This window comes from Asparagus officinalis, chromosome 4 (assembly GCF_001876935.1).
Source record: "Asparagus officinalis chromosome 4, Aspof.V1, whole genome shotgun sequence".
Taxonomy (NCBI): Eukaryota; Viridiplantae; Streptophyta; class Magnoliopsida; order Asparagales; family Asparagaceae; genus Asparagus; species Asparagus officinalis.
Window position 1 is genome coordinate 11,736,089 of NC_033797.1, and position 25,075 is coordinate 11,761,163.

At 39.1% G+C, this 25,075-nt stretch overlaps 1 protein-coding gene across 2 annotated transcripts in view; it reads right to left on the reverse strand.

Moving 5' to 3' along the window:
• LOC109836622 overlaps window positions 21,511-25,075 on the reverse strand; it is a 4,510-nt gene continuing 945 nt past the window's right edge. For both annotated transcript variants that reach the window (XM_020404579.1, XM_020404580.1), the window contains exons 3-7: window positions 24,234-24,300; window positions 23,607-23,705; window positions 23,419-23,512; window positions 22,737-22,914; window positions 21,511-21,884 (exon numbers count right to left, since the gene is read on the reverse strand). In XM_020404579.1, coding sequence (XP_020260168.1) covers window positions 21,818-21,884; window positions 22,737-22,914; window positions 23,419-23,512; window positions 23,607-23,705; window positions 24,234-24,254 — 459 coding nt within the window. In that variant the 5' untranslated portion in view covers window positions 24,255-24,300 and the 3' untranslated portion in view covers window positions 21,511-21,817. The remainder of the gene's footprint in view (window positions 21,885-22,736; window positions 22,915-23,418; window positions 23,513-23,606; window positions 23,706-24,233; window positions 24,301-25,075) is intronic.

Below are 25,075 nucleotides of genomic sequence, written 5' to 3' on the forward strand. Positions count from 1 at the left end.
GAAAAGTTTGCTATTATATGTGTTAAGTTTGCTACTATTTTGTTCGTTAATATAACTGCTATATATTTTAAACAGATAATGGTGATGAACATTATGGAACTTGTGGTCTTTATGGCAAGTCTTTGCCTACCAATATGGATGGGTGAAGTTATGGACTATGTTCATAACCTTGATGATTTGTTTGAAGTGTTAACTCATGTTGACGAAATTATGTTATGTTTAGGTTCTTCTTCTTTTTGTTGATAACAAAGGGGGAGAAATAGTTAAGTTTTATATTTTTTATTATGAATGTTAAAAACTTTGCATATATGCAGGGGGAGTAAGTATTACATGTTTTAAAATTTAATATGATGCATAAATTATTTGTTATCATCAAAAAGGGGGAGAATGTTGAATATCATTTCTCCATGATAATGTTTTGATGATAACAATTTATATTTTGTGTGCACTAACTTTCATATGCAGATTTCAATATCAGAATATGTACAAGTGCAAGTGGATATCAAGGCATTTTGAAGTGAAGAAAATGAAGAACAAAAGATAATGTATTTGAATTTTTCTTTGCTTAGAATATTTGTACAAGCCTTGATCACACACACGCACACACACACATTTTTAGAACACACTAACACAGGCTTAGTGTGTTGGTTAACTATAGAAATCCCCTATGTTAACCATTAGAATAGTAGTTAAAACTTAATTATAAAAACTCATTATTTCTGAATATTTGATCTTAATAGTCGACTAATTAGGATAGTAGTCGACTACTCATGTATATAACTCAAATACAAGTTTCTGTCTGTTTACAGTATAGTCGACTAATTAACATTATAGTCGACTACTGAAGAAAATGTCATTTTTCAAGTTTCTGTCAAATTACAGTATAGTCGACTAATGATCATTATAGTCGACTACTGAGAACATTTTCCGAAAACACAGAGTCTGTCTGAACTCAGTGTAGTCGACTAATGACTACAGTAGTCGACTACAAGAGACAGTTTTTCAGTTTTCAGAATTTGAATATCTGACAGTTTTTTGGCCGTTTTTAAACGTTTTTAAACTTTAAAAACTTGTCTTTTCAAGGGCTATATATAGGTTATTTGTTCAGAAAAATTGCATAGATATACATACCCACAAGCTTTGATCTTTGTGCAATTTTTCAAGTGAAAAACATTCTGATTTTCTGAAAAAAGAAGAGTTTCTGAAATTGCCTATATACTTTCATCAAAAACAAATCATTAGGCAATTTTGGAGAGATTAAAAGTATCCTAAGCCACTGCTGCACTTCAATACACATTCAAGGCTTATAGGATCATTGTGTTCTTCTTCAACAAATTTTTCTCTCGGTTGTGAGAGGGTTAATCTCTTGGCTTAGAGATTGGTGTTCAAATTGGCAAGGAGTTTGTCAATTGGTGTTGCAATTTGCAGGGAATTGCAAATTGGTCAGGTTTGCGTTTGATTTTGTAAGTTTATTCAAAATCATAGTGGAAACTCTCAAGTGGGATTTGCTTGGGGACTGGATGTACACCGGTTTGGTGGAACCAGTATAAAATCCTTGTGTTTGTGTTTGCAAATTTCTGAGATTGCCATTTTTCTTTGCAATTTATTATCTACTTTGCAATAATTTTAAGAGAACACTATTCACCCCCCCCCTAGTGTTCTAGTGTATCTATTTCAGATCCTACATTTGGTATCAGAGCAAGGTGAAAGATGGCATCGTCAAATACATCACAATTCAAGGAAGGTCACTCTACAAATCGTCCTCCAATGTTCGATGGCACGAACTACAACTACTGGAAGTGTAGGATGAAGATCTATCTCCAAGTGTAGGGATTTTTAGATCTTACAAAAACCCTAAAAAAACCACCAAACGCGGTAAATAAAATTACATAAGATTTAACGTGGAAAAACCCTCAACAGGAAAAAACCACGGGATCAAAATCAATCCACTATCACCTTTAAATTACAATCTTTTGCACAGACAAAGATTGCCAAACCATCTCTCTCTCTCTCTCTCTCTCTCTCTCTCTCTCTCTCTCTCTCTCTCTCTCTCTCTCTCTCTCTCTCTTTCTCTCTACACTTCTTCTTCTTCTCCTTCTTCTTCTTTTTCCTCTAACAATAGAAGGATATATATAGAGAAACTAAAACTCTATCTCTAGCCTAACTTCCTAATTAGAATAAGATTCAAACTCCCAATCATGATGGAACCTAAACTCCTAATCATGATAGATCCCTAACCTTATCTAATTCTCATGAAGTTATACAAAGAATTAAAAACTCTATCCTAACTTGGAGTTTGAGTAGATACCCAACATATCCTCCCTCGACGAAAAATCTCCAAGTGTCTCAACGACTTCAGAAAAACTCACTCTCTTTTTCTTGTTCTTCACCTTTCCCTTATGGACAAGAGTCTGAGAAGAGTAATCTGCACTATTAACGGATCGTCCATCTAAATAGCAAATATGATTGCTATTCTTTGTCACGCCCCGCTTCCCAAAATACCGGGGAAACGGAACATGAACAAGCCCGCGACGTATTAGGTTGAGTAGAAATAAATAATAAAACTCTTTCTACTCAATCTAATACGCTAAGCGTCAAAAATATAATATACGAAGTCACAGGTCCCCGATCACACATAGCAAGAGTATAATGAACAACTCAGAATGGAAAAGATACATATCACAAATAGAATATCATCCAGGCATAATATTCGGGCCAAACATGCCCTTATACAAACGATCTGAATGCTGGAAAATATAAAATACAACGATCAAGCAGAAAACGATACGATAACCGAAACGACAAAAGAACGTGCAACTGGTAATCCAACAAAATCAACATGCAATCCACTACCAAAACATGATAATCATAAGAATCTGTAAATCAATCGGGTAACGAAATCATGCAGCTAGCGATCAGAACAATCATCCAACTAACAAAGTCATACAACTAGATAGAATTAATACTTAAAAATCCACAACAAGAGACGTAGTACGTCGAGCGAAATAATCCAAACAAGGAAACCCTCATATATATACCTTATGTCTCAAATTGTAGATAATTAAATATTAATCTCGATCTATGTATGGAAAGGAAGTACAACTGGCCTACATCTCACAAGAACTCATAATTAGCCAAGAAACGAGTCATGCAACTAGCCATCATATACAGGTCACTGGTTCACATCTCACACAGAGTCAAAGTTCACATTATCGGATAACTGACTGTTCGCATATCCCCCACGTGCATCCAATCAAATAAATTTATGAACCAAAGTAGCGACACCGATCTACTTTGACCCAACCAATCAGCCCCCAGTGGCGACACCGATCCACTGTGACTCAACATACCAACCCTAGTGGCGACACCGATCCACTGGTACGAACGCAGAAGATATATCAACAGTCTTATCTGATTTTATAAACATAGACTTTCCCACCCCAACTCATCTCTCAGCAAGAATGCCTTGGAGACGGAGCAGCAGAAGGAGTCAAAGTCTATTCTTTGATGGGTCCAGTTTACTTTTGTAGCTCTTTCTTTTTCTATTGATCGATGTATTTTGTATCTCTTCAGTATTCATTGGTTCAATTTTGTATAAGGGCGTGTTAACCCAAATATTATGTCTCGGATGTTATCTCATTTGTGATATGATATTTTATTTTCTTCTCAATCCAATACGTCGCGGGCTTGTTCGCGTTCCGATTCCCTGGTATTTTGGGAAGCGGGGCGTGACATTCTTCCTCCCTCGCAAAATCAAATCGCCATCTCTATACACATTACACCACTCTCCTTCACCCACATACTTGTACCCACGTGATGCCATCTCACCCAACGAAATTAAATTAGCACAATATGTCAGCACATACCTCACGTGATGAAGAATTCCGACCTTCCCAGTGTGAAGCTTGAGGCGAACACTTCCAACACCTTCAACATTCATCTTCTCGTTGTTTCCAACAATCACGTCGTCAAATTCTTCATCTGTCTTCAATGTGTTAAAATAATTTTTGTTATTGCAAACGTGCATAGAGGCTGCAGAATCTAACACCCAAGCATTACTCGCATCAGTACTTGTACTCTGCATCAATAAAACCACATCTTCATCACACACACAACCACTGAGGAGTCCGTCTTCTTCCCATTTTCTTGAAGCTTCATTTGTCTAATACTCTTCAAATCATCACGCACCTGGGAACATCTGAACTGAATGTGACCCTTCTCTCCGTAATAATAGCACTCCTTTTCGCTGTCGTCTCGGGCCTGAGATTTTGACCTTCCTCGATAACTGTCACATCTCCCTGTACTTCTCCCTCGATTAGAACATTCAAAAGCTAGTGCACTCTCACCAACATTAGATGCGCTCTCTTTTCCCATCATTCTTTCATTCTCACGCAGGAGTGTTGTCACATCGTCGAACTTCAAAGTCTGCTTCCCTGTAATTATCGTCTGAACTAACGGCTTGCACGACTTCGGCAAGGAAGACAATAGGAGTAGCGCTTGCTCTTCTTCTTTAATCTCCTCATCAATATTCATAAGTTGGCAAACTAGCTGATTAAAGGCATTGATGTGGTCTTGAATTGCAGTACCTTCTTCCATCTTCAACGAATAAAGCTCCATCCTCAAACATAATCGGTTGGTCATCGACTTCGATGCATAAATCCCCTCGATCCTTTCCCACAGGCCCTTTGGTGTGGTCTCTTGCATAACATTGTACTTGATCTTGGGGGAGAGTGCCAAAAGAATTGTGCTAACCGCCCTCTTTTGCATAGAACTACATTCAGCATCCTTCAATCCTTCAGGTTTCTTCTCCTCCAAAGCTTGATCAACACCCTGCTGCACAAGAATATCTTGAATCGTGCACTTCCATACTGTAAAATTTGTCTTGCCATTGAATAGCAGAATATCACACTTCGGAGCCGAAGAAGTCATCATCCTCTAACCACGGTCAAAATTCAAATCAGTCCCTGTAGAGATTGAATTTGATAAAACCGACGTTAAAAACGAACTCAGCATGTCGAAAACCCTAGGAACGACTCCTGGATCACCGAAATCCGCCTCCAAATCCTCGATCAAAAGACAAATCAACCTCAACCGTCGGATCTGTCGCCGCTACAGTATCCGCCGATACAGTACCGTGAACAATTATGTCGCCGTGAATAGTTCCTCCGCTACAGTACCCACGTTGAACAGTGTTGTTGCTACAGTTTCGTTGCCACTAATGTCGTTGCAGATCTCGAATCTCCACAAACCGTCGAACCCCGCTCTGATACCACTTGTAGGGATTTTTAGATCTCGCAAAAACCCCCAAAAACTACCAAACGCAGCAAATAAAATCACACAAGATTTAACGTGGAAAAACCATCAACAAGGAAAAACCACGGGATCAAAATCAATCCACTATCACCTTAAAATTACAATCTTTTGCACGAACAAAGACTGCCAAACCCTCTCTTTCTCTTTCTCTCTACACTTCTTCTTCTTCTCCTTCTTCTTCTTTTTCCTCTAACAATAGAAGGATATATATAGAGAAACCAAAACTCTATCTCTAGCCTAACTTCCTAATTAGAATAAGATTCAAACTCCCAATCATGATGGAACCCAAACTCCTAATCATGATAGATCCCTAACATTATCTAATTCTCATGAAGTTATACAAAGAATTAAAAACTCTATGCTTGTTGGGAATTTATCAAATAATTAATATTATAGCATGAATTAAATCCAAAATCAAAATAAATAAGAGATAAGAAAATCAAGCCTGAACGGGAGCAGTCGTGTAAACACTGCCCTAGAAGATTGAGAACCCGTCTATCGCCCTGGCGCAGATGGTTCCCTTCCCCTAGCGGTAAAAACCCCCGGAAACGGCCGGCCTCTACACTCGGGCGAGAGTGCAGAGCTTCAGCTCAGATGAATGAAGTTGCCCATAAAAAACTAAAATGTAGATGAAAATAATATGTAGGGGAGAGAAGAAAAACAAGAGAAACTTGTTGTATATTTTCCTTATCATTTTGAGCTTAACATATGGATATATATATAGGGTTGGAAAAGACGTTACAAAACCCGTAATTAATTCCGTAACGTTCGTCATAAATTTTGTAACGTTCCCCATAATTATATGGCCGTTACACATATTTTTAATTGCTAATTAAAACATGTTTTAATTATAAAACTTTATTACTATTCATGAAGGCAAAATTGTCTTTTCTTAACAAAATATCTAACAGTCCCCCCCAAAAGGCAATATTGACTGAAAACTCAGAAATCAATAAATAAATCAAGAATGATAAAACAAATATAGGTTGGGCAACCTTACGTATCGTGAATTCGGGAAAGGTAGCTTTCGGCTTTGAACCTTTCCTTAGTGAGTTCATCGCCACCTGAGGGACATAATGGACTAGGCCTTGAATTAGGCCCCTTTAATCAGGTATTGATGAAAACACACACAATACGCTTCATCTATTGAGCAAAGCGGGTTGAGCGTTAAAGGCCATGCTCACAATAAACCGACTCATGAGAGTTTCTAGGGGTTAGCCCAGCCCCCCCAACCGCGGCCATCACGGTTCCTCTCACGTAGGTAAGTCCTCAAAGGGTACTACAGCTGTTTATTTAATACCCCCCACAATACACGCGTTGGACTTATTAAGAGTAAAACTCAGCCTAGCCAGCTGTATCATAAGAGCATCGTCATCATAGAGAAGGGGTAGTAGCAAATGCTACATAATGATATATAAATATATCTAGGTCGATGCTCCACACGAGTGTCACTAGTCCAGCTTGTTTCTACCACATTGAACCGACATTGGGACTACGTCTCCAAATAAGGGTTGGGTTGCCGCTGTCAGTGACCTCATCTATGGGCTTAACCCCATCTCCCTCGATGAATCCAGAACCACACTCCTGGATAATCCCTTAGTCAAAGGGTCATCAAGATTCTTTTCACAGACTTTACAAAGTCTAGAATCATAACTTTGCCTAGCAGGCGTTGTATTTATTTATCAAGTTCTTATTTTGTAATTAGTCCATCATATTGTTTGAAATTGACATTAGGTCATGATCTATGATCATAAAAGATCATAGTCTATGTCTGAAGAGATTGACCTTAATATCTGAACATTTCAAACTAATGTGGAACTAAAAATTCTGCAGTTATGCATATGCACATACATGAATGAAATTAATAATAGATACATGCAGAGCATAATAGGATTTCGTATCTTAAAAAAATATTTTTGTAGCTTAAAATATATTTCATACTTCATAATTCAAATGCATAAAATTTTTAAAATTCTTCTATTATAAGAGGTTACAAATTGGTTGCCTACAAAGGAGACCGTCCAAATTATTTGAAGATTTGAAATATAATCCACCATATAAAATAGAATTTTAAAAAATGCTCCTCTTTGATTTGGTTCGCTCATATATTGATCATTTATCATTAGGCAATATATGATGCAAGAAGCGTAATTAAATAAATGCATATGAATTTTTTTTTTTCATAATTCCGGTCCTCTTATTCCAAACCAAAAACTCCTAAAGTGAAAAGATTAAAGTTTTACCCGGGTAGTTAGCCAGGTAAGGATAGTAATAGAGGTTGATCAAGGATCAATTAAGTACCTCGTTCCTTGCAGAGCGCATTACGCAACCCTTAAACCTTGCCTTAGACACCAACTAATCCAAGAAAACTTGAATCGGTTCACTCAATGAGTTTTTGTTTCTTAACAGTATATAGAAACTTTAAATTATTTCCTGTTAGCATTTAATTTGCCTAGCAACTATACTGCAAACATATGATGTATAAGGCCGAGGAGGGGTTTACCTATTGATGTTCGAACCTCATGATTTTCATGTCGTGAGAGCAAAACCCGTCTATAAAGCTTACACATTAAAGAGGATTAATGAAAATAAGCATTTAACAACTCAAATTAATCAGCAATAAACATGTGCAATTAATCACAGAGATAATCTTTACTTTTAAAGATCTAAAATATAATTCACCATATAAAATAAAATTAAAAGATGCATAGCTTGCAAGATGATATTAGAGATCTAGTTGTCTGTATTTTTCTATAACTGAAGTTATATTATATGAAGATCTTTCCAAGTAACTGATTGTTTCTTTCAATCAATCAATGCATGTAAGAGTAGCACTGTGGCTGTCAGAAGTATTACTATGCAAGGCTTGTTGGTTATTTGTCACGCTCATTATGAGTTCCAGCATACCACATGAAAAACCTTGGCAATGATAATAATACACTTGTATCAGATACATAATCATGACATGGTGGACATTTATATCTTTCAAAGTAATTAGCCAAGGTGTGTCTACTATTTGGTGTCAATTGACATATTAATTTATAAACCTCATGTATAGGACACAAGCGTTGCATAGCAAGCTAGATTAATTACTAGTCAAGAATAATTAATAGCAATTAATCAATTACATTAACTAATTAATTTTAGCAATTAATTATTATAATTGTCCGATAAACAGTAATGAATACTAACGGACATCCCAAATTAATTTTCAGTGAACAGTAATTCATATTTTTTATGATAAACAGTAAATTTTTGATTAATTGTCGCAATTAAACAAATGCTGTAATTAAAAAAAACACTACAATTAACAGAAATTCGGATGAATAGGATTCCCCCTAATGAACAGTAACTTCCGAATGAACAGTAACTTTTTTTATTTTTATTATTTTATTTTATTATAACTTTCGGATTTAAAACAAAAGCTATAAACTCTCAATCTTCTAGATTGTTGGGAATTTATCAAATAATTAATATTATAGCATGAATTAAATCCAAAATCAAAATAAATAAGAGATAAGAAAATCAAGCCTGAACGGGAGCAGTCGTGTAAACACTGCCCTAGAAGATTGAGAACCCGCCTATCGCCCTGGCGCAGATGGTTCCCTTCCCCTAGCGGTAAAAACCCCCGGAAACGGCCGGCCTCTACACTCGGGCGAGAGTGCAGAGCTTCAGCTCAGATGAATGAAGTTGCCCATAAAAAACTAAAATGTAGATGAAAATAATATGTAGGGGAGAGAAGAAAAACAAGAGAAACTTGTTGTATATTTTTCTTCTTATCATTTTGAGTTCAACATACGGATATATATATAGGGTTGGAAAAGACGTTACAAAACCCGTAATTAATTCCGTAACGTTCGTCATAAATTTTGTAACGTTCCCCATAATTATATGGCCGTTACACATATTTTTAATTGCTAATTAAAACATGTTTTAATTATAAAACTTTATTACTATTCATGAAGGCAAAATTATCTTTTCTTAACAAAATATCTAACAATGCTAACTTGGAGTTTGAGTAGATACCCAACAGTACGCACTGATTACATATATACTTTCCTCTGAACTTTTATTTTCAGTAGGTTTATATATTTTAAGAAAAGCTATGTGATATAAAATGTGAGGCTTGAAAAGTGCATGAGATTTGTCTTGTGCACGGGTCGCTACTGTTACATACCCGTATCTACCATCCGCTGTGGTTGCATAGCGTGACACTTATGCTCTCTTCATCATGCTAAGACTTAGGCTCTCTTCATTCCCTTACACCCGATCGTCGGCCTCTAGTTGCTAACTACTACTAGAAAATTCATAACTCCAATGAATTTGTACAAATCAAATTACAATACTCCTTTTATTTATTTATTTATTTTTATCTAGCTTCAACACTCATTTGGCGCAGTGCAAGAGAATGAAGTCTAAATGGGCTCATGAGCGGTCAAAGTAAAAGCGTGAAAGACTGAAGACCGCTGATGAGTGATGAGGAGAGTACGGTCTGGGAGGCCTCACGAGTTCCAAATTTAAATTTTACTTAGATTCTAACATTTCATTGTGATTTTGAGAAAATTATAATCTTTTGGTTTTGCATAAATTTTCATAATCCATTTTCTTTCTTAATATTTATTTTCATTGCAAAAGCCTGATTTGGGGATCTATGACAGTGTATTTAGTTTGCACATAAGAAAGAATTTAAAATTTTTGGATTCTTTCTTGAAAATACTAATAAGGTGTTCTTTTACACAATATTTTGTTATCTCAGAATTTCAAGTACAAAATCTATGATCACAATTTCTGAGAATTATTATTTTGTTAGATATCTAATAACTCTAGTAGGAAATATTCTCACTAAGCTTTAGCTTCACCCGGTCGTTTTCAAACTTTTTTTCTTATTTGGTATAGCTTTACATAAAGGATGAACTTTTGATTGGGGCGTATTGCAAGGGGGGATTATATGGAAAAGCCTCTCTTTTGTGTTATGTACGGTCATGCAATGTGTTTTGATTTTTTAAAATGTTTGTAATGATAAGTTTCCGCCTTGTACATATTGATGACATATACAGTTTGCTCTAAATTTCTACTATCAGCAAGTTTATATAGTTTGAGAAATGATATATGATAAGTGCTGGAATAGTAATAATAATTTGCCCTTGAACATCCAATACAAATTATGTAATAATATTGTAATGTTAATAAATTTAATTGTTGCACATAATTTGGGTATTATTTATATAATTGTTATATATATCCTTAGAAGTTATTTTGTTAGATCATGCACTGTGATGGTCACTTACTTGGAGATATGATCTAACTTAGAAATTTCTTAATTTTGTGCATAACCTATAACTAGTAAATGATAACTTTGTTATAACAGGTTATTATGCATGACACTGATATATGAGATATGGTGGTGAGTCTTAACCATCGGGAATGAAGATTCTCCGGGTGTATGTCATAAGCACGCATTATGATGTGTGTAGCATTAGACCGTATTTGAATTCTCTAGGATGAGTCACCTAAGAGATAGAGAATTCAAATTGTTACATGGTCCCTTTGACTTGATGATATTGTCATTTTCTATTTGATAATTTAGTATGCTTTGATGTGATGGTTAAGCTTGTTTAGCAAGCGCTACACAACCTGGAACATTGGGTTGCTAAATTTCATTTAGGAAAATGATGGATGTCTAGATAGGATCCAGTACGCTCATTATGATGAGTTAATTTATTATGTATTCCCATGAAGCTATTAAATTCCTGCCGGCGGGTGGTTTTAAAAATATTTTTTTAAAAATTTACTTTCTTATAAAAATAAAATATTTTGATGTTTCAAAATGATTTTTATTTATGTTCATGGGAATTGCAATTTAGGCATAAGCAAATAGGTGAATTGTCCTGCTTATAAGAGTTGCCTAAAATAAATGATACTGGAGGGGACTGAATGTAAGATACTATTTATAAATAATTAATCTCATATTATGGAAGAGCTTTTATGAACAGTTGGTCGGATAGGGATTTGATTGTTAAATTAAAATTATTAATTTGATTAATAATTGGTTCTCGATATAGGACCCAATTGGTCTCACTAATGTCATTAGAAGAGGTATACATGCAATGCAATTCTATTTCTATCCTTAATTGTTATGGATAAAGTTTTTGAACAAATCTATTCTATCTTTAATTGTTATGGATAGAGTTCTAAATAATTATGAATTGTTTAAAGTTAAAATCTCTAAAACTAGTGTAATCCTATAAATAGGGGTTCATATGTAGCCTTATGAGAGGAGATAGATGAGATTGAAAATCTTATGAAGATAATATGAAGAAATAGATTTTTGAGAACCTATCTCTCAGTATTGCTCCTCTACGGTGACGGGTGGATTTTAATTGGAGGCTTTTTCTCTTGAGGAAGCTATTTTGGATTGATCTCGGGACAGATTATTGTAGAAATTCGAAAAACATTTCAGGTATTCTTCTAATATTTAATTAATTTTGATTAATAGTCATGATATGTTTTTTCCGCTGCGTTGTATGTTATGATTCCAACAATACGAAGTGTCAGGCTTGATACATGCATGCGACTTGTCTTGTACACGAGTTAATGTTGTCACGTACCTGTATCTTTCATCCGCTGCGGTTTTGGGGCGTGGCACTTAGGCTCTCTCCATTGTTAAGACTTAGTGTAGGCATCGAAAATTGCCTATAGGTCTCCACGAACGGTTCAGTGTTAGAGAGCGACGATGAACGTCTAGGTCTCCACGAACGGTTCAGTGTTAGAGAGCGACGATGAACGTCACCATCCGATCCACAGGAGTCCAGTTGACGTCGACGAACGAATGAAGTGAGTCGGCGAGCTACATGAGCGGATAGGGTTTCGGAACAACCAAGACCCTTTTTATTTCATTGTAACGATTGAAGTTGTAATGAATGCAGCAATGAACACAGCAACTTTTTCCGCAAACAGAGACACCCTAGGGTGTCTCGGCCTGGCCGAGACACCAAGGGGTGTCCGCACCCCTTACCTACCCCCTACACCTCCTAGAGCCTATAAATAGACCCCTTGGGTCCTCATTCAAAGGGCTGGATTTCTTTGGTCTTGAAGCAAGGCTAGAGAGAGAGGGGGAGGATTTTTGGAGAGCCTTGGCGAAGCCCTGCTGCAGTGAAGAGTGCCCGTGTGCTTCAACAAGGAGAGGAGAGTTCTTCATCAGAGCCTTCATCACCCGTTCCCCCCCTTCTTTCCTTAGTATTAGCCTTTAGCGTTGATACTAAGAAGAATCTTGCGTTTGTTTGAAAAGAGTTGTATTTCTTTTGTTTTCATTGTGTACCGGTCTTATAAAAAGGCTATCTTTTTATTTCATTGTAACGATTGAAGTTGTAATGAATGCAGCAATGAATACAGCAACTTTTTCCGCAAACAGACTGGCGACCACAGTGGGAGCCAACGGCATCGCAACCGACGCCGTCGTGACGCAACCAGCACTCAAGATCGGGGCGAATGAAGAACACGAGCTCGATCAACAACGGTTCAAAGAAGGCCTCTCTTCCTCCTCCTCCAGATCCGCCTCTCCAAACGGGTACAGAAAGGTAACCTCTTTCATAAATGTTTGCAGGTCCTTCGGTTCGAAAATCCAAGACCCCGTTGCCGCCTCTGCACTTGCACCACGCGACGTCCCCACGTCGTCCAACCTGGTCGAGATCGCAGATCCGGATTCCTCTTCCGCCGAGGAGATGACTTCTGAAGACGCTTCGGCATTATCAAAGAGAGCACGACAAAGACGACGTCAACGTCTTGCTCGTCAGCTGGCCGAGGCTTTGGAGCCAATGGATGGGATCCGCTATAACGTGGATCTAAAATCCAGGCAACGCCAGGAGCAACCACGGCAAACAACCAGCCCCTCCTCCGAAGCAGAAACAAACAAATGGGTTCATGTCAAAAGAACCCGTTCTACTCTCGAGGAGCGAATCCAGAAGCGCCGCGCCTTGCGTGCGCATGCCCGAGCCCTGGTCCAAAAAGCACGAGAAATGCTAAAGGGAGAGGCCGTTAAGAGATCGCCGAGATTCGAACGAGTTTGGATGCCGAAGGCCAAATCAACGCCTAAGGTAAAAGCAGGTAATATTACTCTCCAACCTTCGTCAATTTCAGATCCCGAACCTCTGGAAAAGCCCCACCGCAGCGTGGATTTCCCCAAGTTCAAGAATCCTCTGAAGGATCGTATTGGTGTTCTACCCGAGGATCGAGGAAAAGCGCTTGATAAGGAGAGCTCGGGATCATCAAACGAGCCGCAAGCCAATACCCGGACTGGGGGTCGTACGCGACCTCCTAACAAACGGATTCCTACAACGTCCAGCTCAGCGGTGTGCGCAAAAGATCAAGAGCCCGTCAAGGTTTCACCCTCACAAAGGAGTGATTCCAAACGTGCGACTCTTACAGAGGCCAACAAGGCAATGTTTACTCAGAAGAAGACGCGTCGGACAGACGAACGCGTTATACCTGAGAACCCATGTGAGCAGCCGATAGGTTACTCCGACGGCAACGTCAGTGAGTTGTACTATCAGGCTGGGGGTGCGAATGAATCTCGAAAGAGAAACACCCGGGAAGCGGATTCTCACTGTCCGTGTACCAAAATTATCAGGGCAGTATTATCAGCCTGTAGCTGCCCCAAGACCGCTCCACAGAGGGTCTCGATATCTGAGAGAATCTCCGATGGAACGACAAAGCCCAAATCAAGGCGTTCCTACCAAAGAGGATCGGTTGCTCGAGATGATGAACCCCTAGAAGTTACTATCAACATGGTCAACAAGGGAAAATCCCCAATCATTTCAGGTGATTCCGACCCTAATTTCTCTTTGGGAAGCAGGGTCAATTCGGGATCAGCTCAACTTCAGCTAGAAGCCGACAGATATAACAACGATCGTGGGATCCATGAAGGAGTCCTTTCCGATGATGAATCCTCAGATTCTTATTCCGCTCTCGCTTCTGACGATACAACGTCTAGCATAGGACAAGCTCGAGAGGTGCTCATGGTCAATACAGATCAGATAGCCAAAATCATTGAAGAGGCCCTGGCTAGGCAGAAGGAAATCTTCAAGATCGAAATGGGAATGGCTGTGCAGGAGATGAAGCAAATGCACGACCAACAAATCCGCGCTTTGTCAAGTCAGCTAGCTGAATCCAGCCGTCGCACCCAGAACGCCACAGTTGACAGCAATCCGGAAATGGTCGAAATCATCATAGCCGACGCACCACCCAAAAATGCTGGGGGTGGCCCCACTAAAAATAACAATGCTGGGGGTGGACCCACCAGTGATGACAGCACTGGGGGTGGTTGTCTTATTCCTCCCGAAAATCGTCCAAAACAGGATAGAGGTGAGGCCGAAAAGATGAAGGAGCTCGAAAGAAAAATCGAAGCCCTGATGTATGTTCGGGAAGTGAAGAAGAACGGCATTCCGTGTCCTTACCCGAAAGAGTGGGATTCAATCCCGTACCCGGCAAAGTTCAACCTAATTAACTTCACGCCGTTCAACGGGAAGGGTTCACCCACCCAACATCTGATTTATTTCAAGTCCCACTTGGGGGTTATTTCGGGCAACGAGCCTTTGATGGTTCGGTCATTCGTTGGCACCCTTCGCGGGCCTGCCTTCGATTGGTACCGCCGTCTCAAGCCCGGAAGCATCAACAGCTGGGAGGACTTGGAAGGCATGTTTCTCGCCCATTTCTTCGACGATGACGTCGAAGTGTCGATTAGGACACTCTTCGATATGAAGCAAAAAGACGGAGAGACGGTGGACACCTTCGTCAAACGCTTCCGCAGTCAGGCAATGAATTGCAAGGATCCCGTCACGGAGGAGTTCGTCTTGCAGACCTGTCATAACAATTTGTCCATTAACATCTTGGACGTTATGGGAATAGAGCCGTTCAGTACCTGGAGAGAATTGAAGGTGCGCGGAGAACAGGCCGAACGCTTCCTCAGAAGAAGGAAGGCCGAGAGGAGCCAACCGATGGTTAGCCCTCTGAATTCGAGTCTCGTACCTCATGATGAAGGGGACACACCTGCAACGGTTATTGACGATAATCAAACGTCACAACAGCAGTCCTGGGAACAACAGGAGAATTCGGACGAGGAGCTCCAAAACGAGTACTCGTTCAAAGACGAAGACGTTCCAGCTATCTTCGAGACACTTCTCGAAAACAACAAAATCAAACTCCCGCCCATCACGCATCAAGAGGAAGATGGCGATTCTGCGGATCCAACGTACTGCGAGTACCACAGAAGGATCCTCCACCCCACCAAGGAATGCTTTGCTCTCAAGAATAGCATCCAGACCTTGGTTGAAGCCGGCGTTATAACGCTAGGGTAAGCCGATTGAAAACGGCAATACTCCAAAGAGTACAAGAGTATAAACTGTTCCTCAATACTCCAAAGAGTACAAGAGTATAAACTGTTCCTCAATACTCCAAAGAGTACAAGAGTATAAACTGTTCCTCAATACTCCAAAGAGTACAAGAGTATAAACTGTTCCTCAATACTCCAAAGAGTACAAGAGTATAAACTGTTCCTCAATACTCCAAAGAGTACAAGAGTATAAACTGTTCCTCAATACTCCAAAGAGTACAAGAGTATAAACTGTTCCTCAATACTCCAAAGAGTACAAGAGTATAAACTGTTCCTCAATACTCCAAAGAGTACAAGAGTATAAACTGTTCCTCAATACTCCAAAGAGTACAAGAGTATAAACTGTTCCTCAATACTCCAAAGAGTACAAGAGTATAAACTGTTCCTCAATACTCCAAAGAGTACAAGAGTATAAACTGTTCCTCAATACTCCAAAGAGTACAAGAGTATAAACTGTTCCTCAATACTCCAAAGAGTACAAGAGTATAAACTGTTCCTCAATACTCCAAAGAGTACAAGAGTATAAACTGTTTCTCAATACTCCAAAGAGTACAAGAGTATAAACTGTTTCTCAATACTCCAAAGAGTACAAGAGTATAAACTGTTTCTCAATACTCCAAAGAGTACAAGAGTATAAACTGTTTCTCAATACTCCAAAAAGTACACGAGTATAAACTGTTTCTTGACACTCCGACGAGTATACGAGTATAAACTGCTTCTTGAAACTCCAATAAGTATAAGAGTATAAACTGCTTCTTAATCCTCCGACCGGTATAAGAGGTTAAACTGCTCCCTGATACTCCAACAGGTATATGAGTCTAAACTATTTCCTACCATTGACGGGAAGTTCCTGGAGGATATTACACTAATATTCTTAAGGATAACTCGGTCAGGTAACTGAGAATAATAGTCAAACCCAGTTCCAAGAGAGAAGCTGGGGGTGGATAATCCAATGCATTGGGAAGTTCCCAGAAGAATACCACATGGGTATTCTTAGGGATAACCCAATCATTGTGAAATTGGTGAATAAGAAATTCACGTTCGAACCCTGAAGGTCAGAATGTCTCTTCTTATTCTCTAACTCTTAGGAGTTATTTTTGTGAGATGAGACCCAATCCTCTGATAGGTTAATCTTTCCTCACCAAACCATCCGCTGATCAAATTAAACGACAGTGGACCCACCAACATTTGCCCGTCATTGGCATTTCCCAGACTTAACATGCTAGGTCCTAAACGCCTAGCATTAAAGTCTCCCTTTGAGTGATAAGACGAGTTGGCATTTTCGTTGCTACCCGTACTCTACTCTCTTCGCTTTCTGGTCAAACCTACAAAAGTTAGGGCCACAGCCAAAATCCCCTCTCGATTCCTCCAATGAACGAGAAGTCCACTTTCAAATCGAGTGATCAAACCTTCGTACAGTTAGGGCCACAGTCAAAATCTCCTCTCGATTCCCCCAATGAACGAGAGGTCCACTTCCAAATCGGGTAATCAAACCTTCCGACAGTTAGGGTTATCCGAATTGTTACGATTCTCGGAGTGGAGATCCCACTCTTAGTTTCATCCTTCCGGATTCTGGGGGTGGAGATCCCACCTCGAGTTTCCTTTCCAGCTGTAGATAGAATATAAAATTCTTCCTCTTCAGCACCGGGAGATAGAATATAAAATTCTTCCTCTCCTCGGACCTTTCCGATGCTCGGAGTGGAGAACCCACTCCCAGTTCATCATTCCGGATTCTGGGGGTGGGGGATCCCACCTCAAGTTCCCTTTCCAGCTGTAGATAGAATATAAAATTCTTCCTCTTCAGCACCGGGAGATAGAATATAAAATTCTTCCTCTCCCGTTTCTCAATCTGTCTTTGCTTTTAGAAAAGACACGATTGTCAAATCCGGGCACTCGATGCACGGGGAATTTTATCCCGAAGCCTGAGTAGGGATAAGTCAACGCCTAACACGCGTTTCCGGGTAGCCTATTCCCGTAACAATAGCAAAGCCTATGTATTCAACATCATAGCACAAAGTCTAAGAGAAGCGATTCTCTTAGCACAACGTTACATGTGAAACGGGTTTTAATAATTCACATGCTAGCCCGATTCAAACGGTAATCGGTAAAGGCACATCAAACCCGTTGATGGCTGGGGGTTTGCCAAAAATCCCGAAGCCTATGTCTAACACGCATTGCCGGTTAGTCCTTGACCGTTAAAAGGACAAAAGACCACATATTCAACATTATGGCAGGTTGTTATTAATAACACCATAATCCGTGCCTCACACGCACGGGGAATTTTATCCTGAATCCTAAGTAAGGATAAGTCAGCGCCTAACACGCGTTGCCGGCAAAGCCTATGTATTCAACATCATAGCACAAAGTCTAAGAGAATTCACTCTCTTAGCACAGCGTTACAATCCACATACTAGCCCGACTCAAACGGTAGTCGGTAAAGGCTAATCAAATCCGTTGAAGGCTGGGGATTAGCCAAAAATCCTAAAGTCAACGCCTAACACGCGTTGCCGGGTAGTCTATTCCCGTGAGAAAGACGAAGTCTACGTATTCAATATCGTAGCACTAAGAGCGTTAACTCTCTTAGCACAACGTCACATGCGGAACGGACTTAAACAATCCGCATGCTAGCCCGACTCAAACGGTAGTCGGTAAAGGCTAATCAAATCCGTTGAAGGCTGGGGATTAGCCAAAAATCCTAAAGTCAACGCCTAACACGCGTCGCCGGGTAGTCTATTCCCGTGAGAAAGACGAAGTCTACGTATTCAATATCGTAGCACTAAGAGCGTTAACTCTCTTAGCACAACGTCACATGCGGAACGGACTTAAACAATCCGCATGCTAGCCCGACTCAAACGGTAGTCGGTAAAGGCTAATCAAATCCGTTGATGGCTGAGGATTTGCCAAAAATTCTATAACTGCGAGTCATTGACGCATCAACTCCCCTAGTTGGTCTCGTGACTCGAGCACCCAACAAATTCAGGATAAAAATCCACACATGCAGATGAATCAGCTTTTACAGATTGGTCCTGCAAACCCTCCACAAAATTTCAGCCGAATTTTCACAAAACCCCCCAAAGATTTTAACTAAAAAACCTCCCTCTTGAAAATTCAAGTGTGAAAAGGGTTATTTCAAATGGAGGGGACCACAAACCTCCCTCTTGAAAATTCAAGTGTGAAAAGGGCTATTTCGAATGGAGGGGACCATAAGCAAAAGGACAAATGAAGAAAGGGGGGACCACTAGGGGAGAAACACCCCTAGGTGTTTTCGCCCGGGATTTGACCCCCTAGACAGTCTTTTGACCCCCGGTGCGATGTTGTGGATCCCCGAATGATCTTCGATCCCCCGATATCTTTGAAAATGTCCATTCTTTACCGGCAGTTGAAAATAGGGGTGAACTTCACACATCAACCCAGGCGGTTTCAAAACCCTAAGGTGGACGCCGGTCAACGCGTAGCCTTGGGTCAACACCGGACAGCGCGTTGCGACAAAAGTCAACACGTGACGACGAAAGTCAACACGTGACGACGAAAGTCAACCCAAGCGGTTCTAAACCCTAAGGCGGACGCCGGTCAACGCGTAACCTTAGGTCAACGTCATTCAGCGCGTTGCAACAAAAAAGTCAACACGTGACGACGAAAGTCAACACGTGACGACAAAAGTCAACCCACGCGGTTCAAAACCCTAAGGTAGACGCCGGTCAACGCGTAACCTTAGGTCAACGCCGGACAGCGCGTTGCGACAAAAAGTCAACCCCCAGTGATTCAGAATCCCAGGTCAACACGATGCGACAGGGATAGCAAGTTCAAAAGTCAACCAAATGACACGAGCCAAACTCAACTCACCAGCTGCAAACTCGAGATTCCAACGACGGCCAGGCGATAAACGCAGCGCCGGAACAACTTCGGTTATTCGACAAAGCACCGGATAAACCGAAGATCGAAGGAGCCGAGAGTTGAAGCGGGTGTCCGCACCCCCTAGTGGTCCCCTAGACCCCCTTACCTACTCCCTAGCCTATAAATAGACCCCTTGGGTCCTCATTCAAAGGGCTGGAATTCTTTTGTCTTGGAGCAAGGCTAGAGAGAGAGGGGGAGGATTTTTGGAGAGCTTGGCGAAGCCCTGCTGCAGTGAAGAGTGCCCGTGTGCTTCAACAAGAGGAGGAGAGGTCTTGATCAGAGCCTTCATCACCCGTCCGAGCCTTAGTATTAGCCTTTAGCGTTAATACTAAGAAGAGCTAATACCTCGCTTTAGCCGAGGTATACGCTTATAGCTTCTAGATCTCACGCGGATCGACGAAGTTCTGCTTCTATATCCCTCCGCGGATAGACGAAGCTCTGCCCGATTTTCTCGGAATAGATCTGATTGCCCCGGTGGTCCACGGATATCAACGTCCCCGTCACAGGCCAAAGACCCACGCAAGCAAGAGATGACAAACAGCTCTTGCGTTTGTTTGAAAGGAGTTGCATTTATTTTGTTTTCATTGTGTATCGGTCTTATAAAAAGACTATCTTTTTATTTCATTGTAACGATCAAAGTTGTAATGAATGCAGCAATGAATACAGCGACTTTTTCCGCAAACACTTAGGTTCTCTTCATTCCGTTACACCCGATTGTCCACCTCTAGTTGCTAACTACTACTAGAAAATTCATAACTCTAATGAATATGTACAAATCAAATTAGAATACTCCTTTGAATTTTTTTTTATTAGCTTCATCACTCATTTGGTGCAGTACAAGAGAATAAAGTTCAGATGGGCTCGTGAAGAACTCATTGAGATTTGAAATTCTAACCTTTGATTGTGAATTTGAGAAAATTGTAATCTTTTGGTTTTGCAAAAATTTTCATAGTCCCTTTTCTTTCTCAATATTTATCTTGATTGTAAAAAAGCCTGATTCAGGAATCTATGGCAGTGAATTTAGTTTGTACATAAGAAAGAACTTTAAAATTTTGATTCTTTCTTGAAAATACTAATAATGTGTTCTCTTACACAATATTTTGTCATCTCAGAATTTCAGGTGCAAAATCTATAATTCACCATTTCTAAGAATTATTATCTTGTTAAAGATCTACGAACTTTAGTAGGAAATGTTTCCACCGAGCTTTAGCTTCACCATGTCCTTTTTAAACTTTTTTTTTTCCATATCTGGCATAGATTCACATATAGGATGAACTTTTGATTGTAGCATGTTGCAAGGGGACGTTATATGGGAAAGCCTCTCTTTTGTGTTATGTACAGCCGTGCAATGTGTTTTGGTTTTGTGCATTGCAAGACCCTCCATTATGGTAAGACTTAAAATCTCTTCATTCTGTTACCCCCGATCGTCCACCTATAGACTATAGTTGCTAACTACTACTAGAAAATTATAACTCCAATGAATATGTACAAATCAAATTACAATCCTCCTTTGATTTTTATTTTTTTTTAAATAGCTTCAACAATCATTTGGCGCAGTACAAGAGAACAAAGTCTAGATGGGCTCATGGAACGGTCGCATATTATCTATATCCAGCCACAGTCCCTAACCCTTAAGCATCTTTAAATTAACAAACATCATCATCAAGCAAGCTTGCTACGTATAACAATGATTAATTAATCCACGTTGCAGCAATTACCAAACAAAAATGCCATAAAAACAAATGAAAAATGGGTTGAGATGTTACCTCATCCACAATCCATAGGGCTCAAAGCAAACCCTAATTTCTGACCACCGTTCTAAATCAACTACAAAGGGGATACAAATTGCATTAAAATTAATATGACAACAACCTCATAAATAGGGAAAATTCAACTTTCTCGACGAAAAAAAAAGGTATAGCAAAAGTTTTTCACTGAAAAGCGCAATTTATTTACAACATCGGCCAGATCAATCACCCAAAATAATTCATAGCGTCCAATTGAAACGGAAAATTTTAAAAACTATGCAACAAAGAACTCATAGCAAATATTTCCAATCTCTTTACTTTTTACTACAAATGCTATTTTAACTCATATATATATAGAACTGTAGTAAAAGAAATATGAACTCCTCTCTTCCAAGTAGCAAATGCGCAAACAGAAAATGTGGCTGTCCATGAATAAACAACAATAGCATTTCCCTTCAGATAACTTCCCAAATAGTTAATCTCCACCGTGTCGATTGATGGCCAGAGTAAAGTATATGAGGATCAAAGTTCCCATGCTAGACCTGGCCAATAACAGATAAAAAAGATTTTAGCAAATAAAATTATGATCATGTTTAGGAAAAAAAAGTTTTTTTTCCCCCCCATTTTCCTTTTCTCTTTCGAGAATGTAAATAATCTCTATGCATAACCAACACAGTTCAAGGCTCAGCTGATGGGTACCTAAAAGCTGGACCAGTAGTGAAGTGTTTTGAAGTTAAACATAACCTCCAAATCTTGCAATAACTTCAGAGTTTGGGTGCAGTGGTAAGAAAAAGAAATTAGAACAAGGGTAGCTAGCTACAAAATAAATGTTTACATAAATGACCAGTATGTTAGTGTTTATGTCATTTATGGCCATCTAAACCACATTAACTATCATAATACCAAAATTAATTCGCATTTATTTATTCTTTAGTAACTTTACAATTTGTTCACTGAGGGCTTGTTTGGATTGAGGGGAATGAGGGTGAAGGGAAGTTAGGGGAACCATTCACTTTGTTTGGGAACATTTATTAGGAGGTGAAGTTAATTCACCCTGGTTCCCTTGGTTCACCCCCTAATAGTGTAAAATTTGTTACCCCCAAATTGGGGTCTAACCAAGGGGAAGGGAACTCCCTTCCCTTCCCTTCCATTCTCTCACCTAGTTTTCCTTAACTTCCCTTCACCCCCTACAAATCCAAACAGGCCCTGAGACTATCTAAACAAGGATAATATTAGGGCGGTAACTTTTTTATTTTTATTTTTTATAGCCCAACCCGGAATCGAACCTAAGACTGTGGAGCTATATTGGAACCTCCTAACCATCCGGGTCACCCGCGATGGGTAACCTAGGGGACAAATGAAAAGCAATGTAAGTAACTTAAGAAATAACTTACATAGATGCAAAGAGAAGCAAGATCTTCCTTGGATTAATAGTTGTTAAACGATTAAACCTCTTATTCCTCCCATCTAAAGAATCTCCAATACAAACATTATTTGATACGGTTGATGTTGCTGAGAATGATTTGTTATGTACCAATGGCTGCTTCAAGTGATCCAGCTGTGAACATACCACTGAAGAAAAAAAATTTGAAACTAGTCAAATAATTTGATACCACATAATTGCATTATACATAGATTTTCATTTAATGAATTGGGAAGTCAACTTAAGAAACATATTTCTTCAGTAGAAGGGAATATGAAGATTGCATTTTAAATAGTAAACAATAGGAAAACGACTTTATCGTACTTGAAAATAAGAGCAAGGCCATTTGAAGAAGAAATCTAAGAAGATAATAAGAAGACAGCTCATAATCTATCCTTTCTTGTTATCAGGCATGTTCTGTAATTGACATGAAGGGTCAAACATGAGAAAGACAACAGAAGGTTAGGTTTGAGATCACATGCAACGGAATTTGGAAACAATATTTAATGGTTGATTATTCCTTTGTTTTGTGAGCAGCTTCGGAGGTTAATTTATATTATTGTCAGTAGCCTATCTGATCCATTTTTAATAATAATTGCAAGTGTAGAGAAATAAACATGTATAGCTGTTAACCAATAGCATATCTTTCATACCTTTAACGACGAGCTTTTTGGATGTATCATCGGTTTCTTGATCTTCACCACATCGTCTCTCCATTCGATTTGAGCCTTTACGAGATAGAGCTTTCTGTTTAACAAGAGAAAAATTAGATATTAATAGAAGAAGTTTAGGAGATGTTCTATCACACACCTGGAAAACATTTAGTGTATGTATCACTCACCGAGACTTTAGGACTCCCAGAGCATCTATCAGATGGTTGTGTGAGGCTCTCAATGTCCAATATCACATTTGCTGCTTTATCCGTGTTTGTTATTTGACTCTGCCGAGATAGGAATTGATGGTCAGATGTCATGAAAATAACACAATACATCTTGAAGTTCAAATGGATGGGGCAGGAACCTAATTTATGATCTTAATAGTCAAAATTCTCTCGAAAAAACTGTTAAAAGTTGTCATCCAAATTTTCGTGATATTATGAATGCTCTGTTTTGATCACGAACTATCATCATAGAGGGGATGCGTCCTCAAAGACCCAAACAATTCACCATTATCCCTTCTCATTTGATTCCAAGCCTATGAACACAAATTAACAAAATCCTTTCAGTGTACCTACCTTATGTTCCCTTGACACCTTTTATGACACCCATCTTGCAAGAATCTCTATATTTAGGGCAGATAATATAATATAACAGAAAACTAATCGATCAAATATTCCATCTGATCATGAACCTATCGTGGAGGAGGGAAAAAATGAAACAACATAAGAAATTGACACGTTAACTCTCAAAGAATTGGAACAATAAGAGAATACACTGACAGAAATGTTGGGGCAAAATATTTTGCTTACCTGCATCAGAACATCCTCCATTAAAGAAGTTATATAGCAAAATCCTTAAACTGAGGGTCAACACCAACTGCGGATGAAGAGTATTTGATTAGTTAAACCGCTAAGCATAGAAATACAGTGAAAATTTCAAAAGTAGCAAACTGTTGTTCTTCATATCACTAGACATTTTTTTATTTACCACACGGTAGCTTAGTGAGTAAAGTATCAAAAATCATATTATGCTTAGTAAGTACATTTCAAATCAATAGTTGCCGAGGTAAAGCAAAAATACATGGCAATTTCCTTCATGCTAAATCTCTACAAGGAACCCATTCATCAATTTTGATTAGCATTTACATCACACAATTGTCGATGCCCTTGGTAAAATCCCAATGGAAAAATCAAAACTAAGGACTCCAGTTAAAGGTTGTTCATGGAAATTCTACCTACTGAGTTAAAACTATAATCCATATTAGATTTTTCAAAATAAGAAATGGAATATCCCTGCCATTTTGGATTTTGCAACTTTAATGCTACTAAATCATACATAAATTCCTCTAGAATTTACTTCTCGGACAAAAATTTATTTGTTCTTAGAAAAATTCATGATAGAACTATTGAGAAATTCATGCAAAATATTCGCAAATTGTTGATGGAATACTTTAAAATATAAAGCCTACACAATCAAAATAGTGTTGAATGACCAATTAATGATAAGCCCAAGAAGCCTCTTCTTTTGATTTCCCACATGGTCATTCTTTCATCTACAAAGATTTAAGAGGTTGCATCCTATTTCATCTACAAAGATTTAAGAGCTTAGTGGTGGTTATCTCAATTAGAAATGTTTGAAATTACCAGCACTA